General features: G+C 37.2%; 1 protein-coding gene and 1 long non-coding RNA gene across 2 annotated transcripts; both read right to left on the bottom strand.

Annotated features, from left to right (window-relative positions):
* Nucleotides 1-3,580: 3,580 nt before the first annotated feature.
* On the bottom strand, nucleotides 3,581-4,525 carry LOC117031314 (olfactory receptor 1440). Its single transcript, XM_033121864.1, has one exon. The coding sequence runs from the start codon at nucleotides 4,523-4,525 to the stop codon at nucleotides 3,581-3,583; it is 945 nt and encodes a 314-aa protein (XP_032977755.1).
* A 5,362-nt stretch (nucleotides 4,526-9,887) lies between these two features.
* LOC117029904 (uncharacterized) lies at nucleotides 9,888-16,252 on the bottom strand. Its single transcript, XR_004424313.1, has 3 exons — nucleotides 16,145-16,252; nucleotides 15,791-15,918; nucleotides 9,888-10,198 (listed from the first exon to the last, which is right to left on the bottom strand). It is a non-coding gene; the product is annotated as an uncharacterized LOC117029904 (long non-coding RNA).
* Nucleotides 16,253-16,912: the final 660 nt, after the last annotated feature.

The raw sequence follows: 16,912 nt of genomic DNA, 5'->3' as shown, positions 1-16,912 counted from the left end.
CCGCCCCCCTTCTCTGTGTTAATATCTCAGTTACTATAGTCTAGCGATGGATCGATCTCCTTTTACTGGTTAATAAAAGTCTTCCAGGATTTCACATTTTGGTGCCTCGTCATAAAAAATATGTCATTCATATATAAGACATGTTCCATTTTACTTGCCACTTCATTTTAACTGGTTAATTTGGTCATCTTTATAGCCATGTAATATATTCCTGACGATACAAAAGTAACTCTCATCTCTACAAATCAAGCCAACTTTTAAATGCATAAAGAGAAATGGCTACTTCAAGGAAACCTATGGTAAATCTCTTCATTTCTACTTCTGACCAAAGGGGAGGCTGCTTTCTCCTCCTCCTTAATTCTGCATTTAGCCCAGTTCTGTCCCAAGAACACCTACTTGTCCAATAAATGTCTTGTTGGTGAATGATATATCTGGACCATGCCACCACACAAAAGGTGGGAGAATTGCCAGAATCCTGGAAGTAATTGTCAATCAAGGTCCCACGAGAGCCTGAGGTCTGTGCAGGGTTTTGCAGGAGTCAAACAGGACTCACGCTGACACGGTTTCTTAGTTTAAGTGTATCCTCTTCTGCTGGTATAGGGAAGGGCACTTCCCTTTGTATATGCTGACTTACTCAGGAACAGAGATGGGTTGGCGTTTTGCTTGATTTTTTATTTTCTTAGGACCTTTAATTTCCATGGCTCACTTCCTTTTTCTCTTTCATTATCAAATCTCTAAGGAATACCCACAATAGAGATGGTGCCCTCCCAAGAATATCACCTTTGGTCCTGTGCACTGTCCAGCCTCTTTCCTTTTTGTTTTTTAAACAGCATTATTGAGATGTACTTCATAATATTATAAAATGTACCCTTTTAAGGTGTGCAATCCAATGGCTTTTAGTATATTCACAGAGTTTTGCGATCATTCCCACAATCTAATTTTAGAACAGTTTCATCAAAAGAAACTCTATACCATTAACTGTCACTCTCCACCTCCTCCTCCCCAGGCAACCACTAATCTACTTTCTGTCTCTATAGATCTGCCTGTTTTGAAGATGTCATTAAAATGGAATCATACAATATGGGGTTCTTTGTGGCTGGCTCTTTCACTATGTTAACCTTCTGAAAGTTGGTCTTTCATAGGAGTAGCAATCCATTAATCCACTCCCCTGGATGTGTCTTCGCTTAGGAAACTTAGGAACTTTGCCAACTCCATTTTTTTTTTCACTTTCAGATATCTCCATTCGTTCACACACAAAAAAAAAAAAAATTAGAACCCTTATACGAAATGGTATATATAACGTTATTTTCCAAATTTAGAATATAAAGTAATTGAGATGTATTGTGATGAACAGAACAACTGATCAGCAATCAGGGCTGAACTCAGAGCTGTTAGCCTGTGCCCAGAGTCCTAGAAGCTGTCAAACCCCGTCCTCAACTGCTAACACAGCAATGAAAATGCAACTTCTTAGAACACAGAATTGACTATTCCTTATCACAGAGCCCTTCTATTCTCAGTCACAGTGCTAAGTTCCTTCAGCAGCCTAGAACCCCAGAAAATATTGTGTAATAGAATTAATAGAGGTAGACCATTTTCTCCCTAATATACAATCCCACAGAGTACACTTGTTTCTTTAAAAAGATCACCAACACAAAATTGTTAATCACATGTAGTTACAAAAAGAGAAACACACAGTACTGTCCAGGGATCTCATTACTAAGCCTCTGTCATGACTAATTAACCTCTGATTCTTTGTCATTTATGATAAACTCCTGCACAGGGGTATGTCTCCTATACCTCCATATCATATAGATGATTTAAAGATCAGAATAAAATGGATGCTGGTCTTCTGTGAAAGTAGGCCCATTTGATTTAAGGGCCATCACTCTTTTCTAAGTATTACGTTTTTCATAGTTGAAGAAATTCTGAATTTTACATAATGAAGCATTTCTGCTGGCTATGACATTGACTCCAAACAGTACTTCTTTTCAGAGATTTTAATTATCTGTGGTCATAAAAATATTAAGCATTTAACAAAGCAAAACGCATGATACTTACAAAGTTATTTTTTTTCCTCAACTCCAGTCCAGTCTTCACCTGATGCCCTTCGTCAGTAAGCTAAAGCTGAAGAAGGTATGAATGGACTCACTAACAGATGTTAGTGCTGAAAAGGACATCGGAGGAAATCCAGGTCTACAGCCTCGTGTCCAACTTTCCGTGACAAAAGCCTATCCAATAACTGCAATTCAGTCATTGTCTAAAAGAACTTTCTCTTTCACCTTCAAGCTTCATGAAGTTAGATTCTACCCCAGGAATACGGAGTTTTAGAAATAGGACCTTCAAAGCTGTAGGGCCTACAGTTTCCCAAAAAGTTTGCTTTAAATTCTTACAACATGAACACATGTAGGGATTTTGAATTTTCCCTTCTGAATACAAAGGGAGAAATGTACAGAATGCTTTTGCCAGGAAGAATCTCTTGAATAAATCCCTAATTTCTGGTCTAAGATTATGGAACTCAGAAACCTATCTGAAGATAAACAAGTGGACGCTCTTTCTGTCCCAGTCTCAACTCTCCAGTATTTCCCTGTTGTAGCAATTTCCTGCCTTGTAGCAATTTTCCTGCCTTGTAGCAATTCCAACTAAGGTCACAGTGAAAACAGCCAAATCTAGACTTTCTTACGCACCAGAAGTTAAGCTTCTTATAGCTAATTTCATCATCCACTTCCCATTTGTTAATTATTGGAAATACAACTTCCTAATGGAGACTTGTTCTACTTTAAAAAAAAAAAAAAAAGTAACATGAAGACATTGTCAGAGGTGCCAAAATCAGGCACTAGATCACCTCATCAGCAGAGTGCCAGTTTCTGATTCTCTTTTCTGGTTTCATGGTGAAGAAAGAAGAACAAAGATGATCTGTAGCAACAGCAGATGAGAAATTGTCTAGGGATCCCTAAAGAGCCAACTAGTCAACCAAACCTTAAACATGACAGATATGTAAGAATTCCCACTACAACAAATTTCTTTTTGTGTGAAGTTGACATATCTTTGATCTGGTATGCTTAATTTTGCTTTGAATAAACACACAAGGAAGAAATTAATTCATAATTTCCAGAGGTAAAAAAAAGATTAAATGGGAGAAGTAACCTACTTATTTAGTAATTTTTTAAAAAGATCTCTCAGTACTAATATGAATCCCTTCCCTACCTGCACTGAGATGCGATGAGGACGTTTGCTGGTTTCCTGGCAGCCTTGACCAGTGCTGGCATCTCTGGTCCTTGAGATAGTGCGTGTTAGGTAGGGATGGAATATTGAAGTTGAAGGGGCACACCACCACTATTAGCGACAAAAATACTTATGGGTCGGTTGGCCTACTGATGTATTAGGTCATGACTGATGAAGAATGGATACATGAGTATTGAGCTTCCAGATACTTCTCATGCATTTTCCTGTCTTTGTGCCAGTTGTGGGTTTACATAACAAGAGTATGGTAACTGTAATTCAGCCCACAATTAGAAGAGTTGTGGGTCAATATTTTAGTTGACATGTTTTCTACACTGTACATCTGAAATAAATTCCATAATTAGTAACACCAGGAAAAGATTCTCTTCTTCCATCTGTGTAGGGCATCTTTGATTTCCTTGTTCCTCAGGCTGTAGATCAATGGATTTAACATGGGGATTATAATAGTATATAAGACTGATGCCATCTTGTTTTGGCTCAGGGAATCATCAGAATTAGGATACATATAAACAAAGATACCTGAGCCGAAGAAGAGAATCACTGCAGTCAGGTGAGAAGCACAGGTGTTGAAGGCCTTGGACCTGCCTTCAGCTGAAGTGATCTTCAGAATGGTGGCGACTATATAACCATAGGATATCATGATAATCAGGGAAGACGTGAGCCCAAAGATCACTGTGAGCACAGACATTATGACTTGGAAAAAAAAGGTGTCAGAGCAGGACAGGATCAGCAGTTGGGGCAGGTCACAGAAGAAATGGTTGATGACATTTGGCCCACAGAAATGGAGCTGAAATAAGATGCACAGTTGGATAAACGAGCCAAATAATCCAGTCATATAAGACCCTGCCACCATCTGCACACAGATGGTAGGGGACATGATGGCTGTGTAGAACAGAGGATTACAAATGGCAGCATATCTATCATAAGCCATGGCTGTCAGGAGACAGCACTCAGTCAGACCCAGGCTAGAGAAGAAGAAGTATTGCATGGCACAGCCCATAAAGGAGATAGATTTCTGCTTCTTGAAGAAGTCTGAGAGCATCCTGGGGGCTGTAGTAGAAACATAGCAGATGTCCAGTAAGGACAGGTTACTGAGGAAAAAGTACATAGGTGTATGCAGATGGGAGTCCAACCTGATGAGGGTGATGAGGCCCACATTCCAGGACACTGTCATCAGGTAGATCCCTAGGAATACTGAAAAGAGGACAATGGTGAGCTTCGGGAATTCAGAGAATCCCAAGAGAATGAACTTCATAATCATTGTACTGTTCCTTCCCCCATTCATTGTGTTCGTCATCCCAGGATCTGTAGGGAAAGAGGAAAATGAATGTCCGAGTCAGTTGTTATCTCAATTTCTATTGAAATAAACCACATCTACCCACACTGCACACAGAATCAAGAAAAATATCGAGCCATTTTAGAAGAAATAACCCTCGTTAACTCTGCCCCTAAATAGATATAACAGTTCTGTGCATCAATTTTCCCACATGTGAAAAAGAATAATTATAATTTTCATTATTAACCCATTGGGCTTTTACAAAGACAAAAGAAAATATAATAACATTTGGAAAGCCCTTCTTAAAGAGGTTTTTGGAATATGAGAACTTTATTAATGGGGTTATAACTCCTGTGTGTAAGCTTAGTGACTAAGAGCATGGCCTTAGATGTCCCATGCATTTCTGCATTATGGCTATGCTATCTGTGAGCTTTTTGACTCTAAACAGGTTGTCTGTTCTTTCTGCCTAAGTTACTTCATCTGCAAAATAGGGATAATAATAACAGAACTGATTTCATAAGGTTTATTTGAGGTTAAATTAGTTTAGCTCCATTATGTACAGTACCTGCCTTGCACATAGGAAGCATTGCATGAAGTGGTGTCAGTAGGAGATATCTTTCTAATGTAGTTTTGAAGCACTCCTTTGGTTTGTGAAAACTTTTAAAGTTTACATTTTAAAGGGTTGATCATAGAGATAACATTCTCAGATTATAGTGTGATTAAGTTAGAAATAAATAACAAATTGGGAATTAAGAAACATTATAATTGTGGACACTAATTACATATTTCTAAATATTCAGAAGTCAAATAATAAATTATAATAGAAATTAGAAAAATTAGTAACTGAAATATAAATAATGAAAAATACTATTTATCAAATCTTCTGCATTTTTATTGAAATATAATTGACATATTGTATAAAGTTAAGGTATACAATGTGTTAATTTGATACATTTATATATTGCAATATAATTACTATCATAGCTTTAGCCAACACCTCTATCATGACACATAATTATCATTTCTTTTTTGTGGTGAGAACACAACAAACCTTGTGGATTTAACTAAAGATGTGTGTAGAGAGATATAGTTGTCTTAAATGCATATAAAAGACTGAAAACAAATAATCTGACCATAATTCTTAGTTAGGAAAAAAAACAAAAAAAAAATTAATTAAGTATAAAGAATTTCAAAATAATACAAGAAAACCAAAAGTTAATATATCAAGAAAGTTGATTCTTGACATATCTGGTGACACCAAGCCAAAAATAAATAAATAAATAAAAACAATGGAAGAGGGGATATAATTTTATATTCTGGGGATATTATAAAGGTAATAAGAGGATACTCTAAACAATTTTAAGTCAGTAAATTTTAAAACTTAAATAAAATGCACAAATTTCTAGGAAAATTTAACTTGCCAAAACTGACTCAAATAAGAATAGAAAATCTGAATATTCTATAAACATTAAAAATTGAATCAATAGTATAAATCTTCCCATGAATAAAACTCCAGGCCCAAATGGTTTTATCAGAAGTTGTACCATGAATTAAAGGAAAACAATAATTCTAATTAAACACAAAATTTTTCAGCGTAGGAACATTTGGATCAATTTCCAACTACTTTTGTGAGACTATAATTTAATACTAAAAACTGACAAGGATGGAATAATAAAGAAATATTATTGCTGTACAAACTTATGAACTTAATAGATTAGAAACGTCTTAAAATTTTGGCAAACTGAATCCAATAGTACATAAAAATAATACATTATGAATAAGTTGGGTTTATTCCAGAAAAGTAAGGTAGGTTTAATACTAGAAAATCAGTTAATGTAATTCACCACATTACAAGATTAAAGGAGGGAGCTATATAATTACCTAAATAGATAAAACTTTTAAAAATTATTTACGATTTTACAAAATAGCAACTAAGGGAAATATTTTAACCTTATAAATAGTATCTTACCACCAACCTCTGTAAATTACATCCTCAATGATAAACTATTGCAAGCATTATCCTAAGTGTCAAAACAATGAAAACATTTCCTTATCTTTAAATTAGTTTTAATTGTTTCAAAAAAGAAGTCACCATCACACATTTTATTAATCTTTTCCTTAAATATTCTAGTTACTGTAACAAGGGCAGAAAAACAATCAAATTTAAAAACCAACTTAAGGGGATAAGGTCCAAGATGGTGGATTAGAAAATTAAAAAAAAAAAAAGTTACGGGGATGTAAAGTACAGTTTAGGGAATATAGTCAATAATATTGTAAAAACTATGTATGATGCCAGGTGGGTACTGGACTTATCAGGGAATCACTTCATAAATTATATAAATGTCTAACCACTACACTGTACATTTGAAATTAATATAAAATAATATTGAATGTCAATTATAATTGAAAAATTATCAGGATGTAAAGTACAGCATAGGGAATACAGTCAATAATATTTTAATAACTATGTATAGATGGTTAATAGACTTATTGGGGTGATCACTTTGTGAGATATCTAAATATCTAATCACTATGTTTTGTACACCTTAAACTAATATAATATTGTATGTCAACGGTAGTTGCAAAACACATTTTTAAAAGTTAAAAATGTAAAAATCAACTTAAGTGAGGTATAATTTACACATAATAAAATAAATCGATTTACATATAATAAAATGGGATATTTTGGTGGTGAAAATTTGGGACTCCTTGGCCCGAATAGTGAGCTATCAGCAAATCTTCATGACCTCCATTCTCACTCCATCTACTTGCTAATGTCTGAAATTCCATGTTAGATGTATTTCTTTCAGTTCAAATACTTTGGTTTCTGTTAAAACTCAAATAATCCCATTGAAATAGGGGAAAGGGAGGGTGGTTATTGTAAGAAAACAAAAAAATAAAAATAGTCATTAGGTCTCTGGGTTGAGGGCATAGAAGAACCACGTTGCAAGAAGCAGAAAGAGTCAAATTGAAGAAAGAAAGCTATTCTGATTTTGCCCACCTGTATATTCTTGTTGATATACTGACAGGTGTGTTTTGGAGAAATCTGGGAGGCGCTGCCTCCACAGCTACCTTCTCCTGGACCTGAATCTTGACCACACTCTAGATGTCCAGATATGTATAGAGTTCTTCCGGAAATCAGAGGACACAGACATCGTATGAGCGTTCCAGATGGAGACGTTTCACTTCCCCTAGACTCTGGGCTTTCAGCTCCTACCAGCCATTGCTGCTAGAGAGGTGCTTCCAACTAAAGATTCTCTTAAATGTATCCTTAGGGTCCAGTGTGGACAGAAAAGAGGCAATTAACAGAAGGTACCATTTTCAGTTAATTGCTCTCTAGAGTGATGCATGGGGAAAACAAACAGAGAAATGCTCCCAGCTGATTTCATTTCTCCACACTATCATGCACCCTCCATGACCTAAATGAATTAAGTTCCAATTTTTCTTTCCAGACTTTCAGAATCAAGACATCTTGGAGGGACTCTCAAAACAGGGTGATCAGATCATTTATTATGCAAACTGGACAACTTTGGTCATGAAAAGGAGAGTTATTAATAATCACGTCAGAATAATAAGCACAAACCAGGATTTTCCAAGTCAATCCAAGTTGTATTGGTCATCCTACATTGGAAGACTTTATCAGCAGTGTCATTCATTGTGGTTTTGCTGATTATGTGCTCAGGCTCTGGACAGACCTGCTTCAGTTGAATTCTAACGTAGTGACTTATGAGCTCTGTGACCTTGATCCTTTTGTTTAATCTCACTGTGCCTTGGTTACTTAGTAAAAATAGAGATGATAATAGCACAACTACCTAAAAAGGGTTATGGTGAACTTAAATGAAATAATAACTGTCCAGTTCTTGGAAGCACTTAATATATATTAGAAATTTATTATTACTAATATTATCATTATTGCAATCTTTCCATTTTTCTGTTCATATTTTTACAAAACTGAGGTCATATATGTACAATTCCTTATTCCTTTTTTGTTACACAATATTATTTTCATATGTTTTTAAAACTTTGTAAAATGTTTCAATGGCTATAAAATACACTATTCAAATTTTTAATTTGGTTAATGGTTTTCTTGTTCTAGCAGATCCTTATCTTGTTTTTTGTATTATTTTTAATAATATAAATGTAACCCATATATTCCTGATCTCACCAACCTTAACTATAATCATATTATACTTGATTTTTATTTTAAAATTTTAAACCTTATTGTTAAAAATAACCAAATACAGAAAACAACAGAAAAACATACAGCTGAATGAATTACATGAGAACATCCCTGCAGCTACCACCCATGTGAGATGATAACACTTTGCTACCCACCTCAAAAGTCCCCCACACGCTCTAGCCCAACGGAGCCCCTCCCCTCACCTGAGGTTAGCCACTCTTCTGATTCAATGATAATCACTTCCTGACTTTTCTTTATAGTTTCATCACTCAAGTGTGCATACCTAAATGCTAAAATGGATTTTGCTTTTTTTTTTTTAACATGTCGATTCTCTCTCTCTCTCTCTCTCCATCTTAGGTTTATAGGTCTTCTTTGCGAGAGTCACATTCTAACTCCCTAAATTTCTTTCACGTGAACCATTTTGTCAAATTAAAGAGTTTACTGAGCATGACTTTAAACCATTTAGAGTTTATAACAATGGGGTGTGATGATTACATTCTTGATTTGGTTCTTGATACAAGGCTGAGTTTTATTGGTCTTTTTTGTCTCAGAGTCCCACTACTTTATACGTTGCAGATGAAAAGCAGTTTTCTCTTTTAACTTTGCCAGCCTCCAAATCTCTTGACGTTTTCTATATTCTCTTTCATTCTTATTTGCAAACTGACCTGTTGTTTTATGAGCTTGTCTCATTTTTGTATAACCTTATTAAACGCATCTAACAGCAACTAACTCATGCTATGAGCATTCTGTTTTCCCACATAATCTCCCTTCCAACTTATCACAGGTGACAGTGTACCAAATGTTTTACTGTGTCAAACAGAAATTGCTACCCTTCTAGTTGGCAATAACAGATTCCTTGACACCTACTGCCTGGCCCTGAAGAAACTTACGGATGTTATAACTTTATTTTTTTAAATAGTACACCACTACCTGTATGAATTTCTCTAACAGTTATGATAACAGTATGCTACAGTAACAAATAATCCAAAACAGATTTATTTCTTGTTAACACTATATGTCCATCCTGGGTCAGCTGGGGGCACTTTTGCTGCATCATCATCTTACTCCTTATGAGTCAGCCACTAATGGGAGCATTGAGAAAGGAGAAGGTTTAACATGAACATACATAGTGAGATGTGCCATATCGTCTCACATTTCATTTCTCATAATAAGTCACATGGCCAAGCCTGATTTCAAAGGGATGAAGTACCACCCTCTCCCAGGGAGTGGAGGGGAAGCAAATATTTATGAAAAGCCACACAATATATCACAAGGCTTATCATGGCTATTACAGCTATTTTCATACACTGTTCTAAATGTTTTGTGTCCTAAGCCCTAAAAGGCACCCCGTAATCAAAAATTCCAGGAGAATATTCTCTTCTTCCATCTGTTTAGGGCATCTTTGATTTCTTTGTTCTTCAGACTGTAGATCAATCGATTTACCATGGGGATGACCACAGTGTATACAACAGAAGCCAGCTTGTTTGGGCTCAGAGAATCATCTGAAATAGAACACAGAGAGACAAAAGTGCCTGAGCCGAGGAAGAGGATCACTGTGGTCAGGTGAGAAGCACAGGTGTTGAAGGCCTTGGAACTGCCTTCAGCTGAAGTGATCTTCAGAATGGTGGCGACTAGTGACGTCATCAAAATGGCGGCATGAGGTGAGCCTCTGGAAATCTCCCTGGAATTTACAATAAACTGAACAACTATAACTCCACAAAGGACTCTCTGCACAGCAGACAGGCAAGACGAAGAGGCTCACTACTGAATTCACCAAAAGGTGGGCAAATTGCACAGGCAGGGGAGGAGGGAAGGGAGAAGTGCAGGGATGGAGCCACTAGGGCGCAGGACACAGACCTAGCTCAGTGCTCTGAGCTCGCTGCATCCTGGAACTACCACAGCTGTGGGAGAGGGAAGAACTCAGACTGCTAGGGCTCCGTTTATGGCCCACAGGGCTGAGGGGGTAGCATATAACACAGCTGAACCCAATGCTCACGGCAGAGACCTCAAAGCAAAGACTGAGGGAAGAAGGCTGAAAATGGTGGTTTAAGCACTCATTGCTGAGCAGAGAACGGAAGCCTTAGGCACTGAGACTAGCCGCCCTCTCCCTACCCTCCCAGAGCTCGCCCCGCCCCCACCTGCCCAGTGCTAGAAGCTCAACGGTAGCAGTGTCAGATCAAAACAACAGAATATTTGCAGATCTGAGAACTGTGATCCACAGACACAGACTCGCAGCCCAACTAGTTCTGGCAAAGGGGAGGGAGCTGTGGAAGCAGGACTGGCTGTGGTGGTGGTTGCCAACATTGCTCTGGGCCACCTCTCATAACCCACCCCACCGCTGTCCCCACCTGTCTGGGCAGATCCCTGCAGGAGTAAACAGAATTGCTGAAACACACTGGCTCTGAATCTGGTGCAGGAAGAGCTTTGGAACTTCGAATGCTCTCTGCATTGCCACACTGACACGGCGCCCTATGACCCAGGGGAATTGTTAACAGAGGAGAAGCCCGCCTTCCAGGGAATCCCCCCATTGTGTGAGAAGCTGGAACAGTACAGAGAAAACATAACACTACAATGTGAGAGAGAAACAAAGGCTGAGGTCGGAGAGAAAATAAAACATTCTACCAACACGTACTGGAAAACAAAAGAAAGACCTCTTCCTATCAACCTGTTGCAGAACCTACTCCTGTAGATGTCTGGGAAGAAAAATAATAAATCATTAATTGCCATGAAAAACCAAGGCAACAAGACAGCTCAGAAAGAAAGTGAAAAGTCTCCAGAAAAGGAACTCAAAAATATGGAAATATGTGACTTAAACAACAGAGAATTCAAGATTGCAGTTCTGGAAAAACTCAATGAGATGCAAGAAAACACAGAAAGGCAGTTTAATGAACTCAGAAACGCAATCAAAGAACAACATGAGCATTTTACGAAAGAGATTGAAATTTTAAAAAAGAACCAAATAGAATTTCTGGAGATTAAGAACTCAATAGAAGAAATTAAGAATGAAATAGCCAACTTAGGTAATAGAATTGATGAGATGGAGGAAAGAATCAGTGACATTGAAGATAGAAACCTAGAAATGACACAGATAGAAGAAGAAAGAGACTTCAAACTTAAAAGAAATGAAAGAACTCTACAAGAATTTTCTGACTCCACCACAAAGAGCAATATAAGAATAATAGGTGTACCACAAGGAGAAGAAAGAGAGAAGGAAACAGAGAGTATATTCAAACAAATAGTCAGTGAGAACTTCGCAAACTTGTGGAAAGACCTGGATCCTTGAATCCAAGAAGCAAATAGAACACCTAATTACAACAGGCCTTCTCCAAGGTACATTGTATTGAAGCTGTCAAAAATCAATGACAAAGAGAATCCTTAAGGCAGCCAGGGAAAAGAAGACGGTAACCTGCAAAGGAAAGCCCATTAGATTATCATAAGATTTTTCAGCAGAAACTTTACAAGCCAGGAGGGAGTGGAACCAAATATTCAAACTATTGAAAGAGAGAAATTATGAGCCAAGAATAATATACCCAGCAAAGATATCCTTTAGATATGAAGGAGGAATAAAGACCTTTCCAGAAATACAGAAGCTGAGGGAATTTTCTCATATATGACCTGCACTACAAGAAATACTGAAGGAGGCTGTTTGACCATCAACACGGACAATTTGTGGCAACCAAAACATAAAAAAGCGGAGAGTAAAGGCCTGAACCAGAACATGGGAATGGAGAAAGTAAGCATGCTGAAGAAAATGGAATACTCTAAATATTAAACTTTCTCTTACATAATCTTAAAGGTAACCACTTAAAAAAAAATCCAAAACTGAAATATATACTGTAATAAAAGAAGAAACAGAGGGAAACATCATAGATTACCACCACACAGAAATAATAGAAAACAACAAAAAGGCAAAGAAACAATGGAGACACAGTCTTACCAGAACACTAAAGATAGAATGATAGGAAATCCTCACATATCAATAATCACCCTAAATGTAAATGGACTGAACTCACCAATAAAAAGGCACAGAGGAGCAGATTGGATCAAAAAACTAAACACAACCATATGCTGTCTCCAAGAGACACATCTCAGCTACAAAGACAAGCATAGACTCAAAGTGAAAGGGTGGAAATTGACACTCCAAGTAAATGGAACCCAGAGAACATCAGGTGTATCCATACTGATATCAGATAAAACAGACTTCAGGGTGAAAAAGGTAACAAGAGACAAAGATGGACATTTCATAATGGTAAAGGGAACTATACAACAAGAAGACATAACAGTCATCAATATTTATGCCCCCAATCAGGGAGCACCTAAATATATGAAGCAACCACTACCAGAACTAAAGGGAGAAATTGGCCAAAACACAATTATACTAGGGGACCTAAATACATCATTGACAGCTATGGATAGATAATCCAAACAGAAAATAAATACTGAAATAGCAGCCCTAAATGACACATTAGATGAAATGGACATAATTGACATTTATAGAGCACTTCATCCTAAAACATCAGACTATACATTTTTTGTCTAGTGTACATGGAACATTCTCAAGGATAGACCATATATTGGGACATAAAACTAGCCTCAGCAAATTTAAGAAGATTGAAATCATACCAAGCATATTCTCTGATCACAAGGCTTTGAAATTGGATATCAACTACAAAAAGAAAGCAGGAAAAACCACAAATACATGGAGATTAAACAACATACTTTTAAAGAACGACCGGGTCAAAGATGAAATAAGAGGAGAGATCAAAAGGTACATAGAAACAAATGAGAATGAAAATACATCCTACCAAAATTTTTGGGATGCAGCGAAAGCAGTTTTAAGAGGGAAACTTATATCATTACAGCCCTATCTCAAGAAACAAAAAAAAAAATCTCAAATAAATAACCTCATGTTACACCTTAAAGAACTAGAAAAAGAAGAACAAATGAAACCCAGGGGCAACAGAAGAAAGGAAATAATAAAAATCAGAGCAGAACTAAATGAAATAGAGAACAAAAAGACAATAGAAAAAAGTAATGTGACAAAGAGCTGGTTCCTTGAAAAAATTAACAAAATTGACAAACCCTTGGCTAGACTCACTAAGATAAAAAGAGAGAAGACACTAATAAACAAAATCAGAAATGAAAAAAGGGACGTTATAACGGATACCACAGAAATACAAAGAATCATCCAAGAATACTATGAAGGACTATATGCCACCAAATTCAATAACCTAGAAGAAATGGACAAGTTCTTAGAAACTTATAGCCTTCCTAGGTTGAACCATGAAGAACTGGAAAATCTAAACAGACCGATCACCAGTAACAAAATTGAATCAGTCATCCAAAACCTTCCCAAAAGCAAAAGTCCGGGACCAGATGGCTTCACTAGTGAATTCTACCAAACCTTCAAAGAGGATCTAATACCTAACCTGCTCAAACTCTTCCAAAAAATTGAAGAAGAGACAGTACTCCCTAACTCATTTTATGAGGCCAACATTACCTTGATACCAAAACCTGTTAAGGACAACACAAAAAAAGAAAACTACAGACCAATATCTCTGATGAATACAGATGCAAAAATCCTAAACAAAAGTCTAGCAAATCGAATACAACAATACATTAAAAAGATTATTCATCACGACCAAGTGGGGTTCATCCCCGGGGCACAAGGATGGTTCAACATCCGCAAATCCATCAATGTGATACATCACATAAACAAAAAAAAGGACAAAAATCACATGATTATATCAATTGATGCAGAAAAAGCACTTGACATGATACATACATCCATTTTATGATTAAAACATTTAATAAAATAGGTATAAAAGGAAAATATCTTTACATAATTAAAGCCATATATGACAAACCCTCAGCTAATCTCATAATTAACGGTGAAAAACTGAAGCCCTTTGCTCTACATTCAGGAACATGACAGGGCTGTCCCCTATCACCTCTGTTTTTCAACATAGTGTTGGAAGTCCTTGCCAGAGCAATTGGGCAAGAGAAAGAAATAAAAGGCATCCAAATTGGGAATGAAGAAGTTAAATTGTCACTCTTTGCAGATGATATAATGCTATATATAGAAAACCCTAAAGACTCGACCAAAAAGCTATTAGAACCAATCAACAAATACAGTAAATTTGCTAGCTACAAAATCAACATACAAAAGTCCATTGCATTCCTATATACTAACAATGAAATCTCAGAAAAAGAAATAAAAAGAATATCTTTTGCAATTGCAGCAAAAAGAATAAAATACCTAGGAATAAACTTAACCAAGGATGTGAAAGACCTATATGCTGAAAACTATAAGACATTTTTAAAAGAAATTAAAGAAGACACAAAGAAATGGAAAGACATTCCACGCTTATGAACTGGAAGAATCAACCATAGTTAGAATGGCCATATTACCCAAAGAAATATACAGATTTTGGAGCGCAAGGCTCATAACACCAGCATGGGCCAGGGAGCTGTGTCCTACACAACTAGACCGAGAAACAGTGGCTTGAACCGGAGTGGGGTGGAAGGCCGAAGAAGCGGGGGGGGGGGGGGGGGGAAGGGGGGGGGGGGAGGGGCGGGGGGGCCGGGGGCCAAAGGCCATAAAAGAAAAAAAAGAAAAGAGGTGTGCTCATGCTTCTAACGTGTCTTTAGTCTCTTGTTTTATCCCCATCCAACACTTTAAAAAATGTTTTCACATCAAATATATGGTGATGGAAGGAGAACTGAATCTGGGTGGTGAACACATAATGTGAGATATAGATGATGCATTACAGAATTATACACCTAAAATCTGTGTAACTTTACTAACAATTGTCACCCCAATAAACTTTAATTTAAAAAAAATCAAGACAGTTTTTCAAGAAAAAATTTTTTTTCACCTAGCTGTATACAACAGCTAATAGATAATATTTTTGAAATATTATCTAGCTTTGTACCTAATATTTTCTTCCCCACATCTGACCATTTCCTTCCCTCAGGCAAGTTAGGTTGTTAGGTTCTCAAGCCTCAGAGAAGGGATATGACAGCAAAAGAAAGTTGAAGTGGGGGTCTACTGGACTGGTTGGTGTGTTGAGATTCAGGTTCTCAGAACCCACCTCTTCTTGATGAGTCTCACAGGACACCTCCCAGCTGCATCTCAGCTCCAGATGAAGTCTCATTTCCAACTGTATTATAGACTGAGGGTCAAGTTTGAAGGGTGAGCATATCCCAGCCAGGCTTATAGCTGTTAGAAAATGAACAATAAGCTTCAGTGTATTTCCGATATAAGGACTTTCTTCCTCAGGTCCATATGGAAAATTTTTACTCCTTAAAAATTTTTTAAGATGAAAACAACCCAGCCTCCCTTTTCATAAAAAATAGATTTATTAGAATAATAATACACCATACAATGTCAACGTGATACTTTACACATGCCAGTTTTTCTATTTACGTTGACATTTAAGTCCAACCTGATATTCTGGTCCTATTTCAGACGAATTTTGGAGAGAGAGATGAAACCACTGTTCTTCCATGAGATCTCTCTGGGTCCCAGATGCTTGTTTATTTCTACAGTGTGGTCCCACCAAAGTGTGTGGCTTGTCTGTCTTCCAACTAGATGGTGCCAGCCATCTAGTCCGGCAACGCTGACGGGAGATCCTGCCACAGCCAGTTTATAACAGTTCTGAGTCATGACTGCAGGAGCCTGCTATGGCTATTTCTTGTAGAAAAGTGGGGAGTCTCATCCCTGGCCTGATTCACAAGCAGTATTGCCCATAGGAAGTCAGCATTAGAAGGGAGAGGGAAAGGTGAGAAGAGTGAAGATGGACTAAAAGCAGCAAACGTCACGTGTACACAGTTGGTTTATCTTCTCCAGTTATTTAGGAGATGTTACAAAATACTCCTCACCATAGTCTCTGCAGAGCAATTCCACCAAGAATTCAGGGAAGGTAGTCATAGGTCGAGGAGTTGGGAGAATGCTGGGGTACGTGCTATATCTCCTTGTATGAAAAACAGTCAGGCTTTTTGGCGCAATTGTAGGTCAGGGAGATCCAAATCAGTTATCTGGACATGGGAAAGTGAAACACCAGTTTTTGCTCATTTGTGTGAATGATCACAGAATAGGCAAAGCTCTAGGTCTGTCTAGGTTTAAGACTAGAAACAGGAGACTATCAACCTTTAGAAAAAAGTTTAAAATCTTCATCGGAGCCCATTTAACGCATCAGTCACTAATTTGTGAG

This window comes from Rhinolophus ferrumequinum, chromosome 11 (genome assembly GCF_004115265.2).
Source record: "Rhinolophus ferrumequinum isolate MPI-CBG mRhiFer1 chromosome 11, mRhiFer1_v1.p, whole genome shotgun sequence".
Classification (NCBI taxonomy): Eukaryota; Metazoa; Chordata; class Mammalia; order Chiroptera; family Rhinolophidae; genus Rhinolophus; species Rhinolophus ferrumequinum.
Note: the sequence above shows the minus strand (reverse complement) of the source record. Positions and strands in the feature narration are given on the sequence as shown.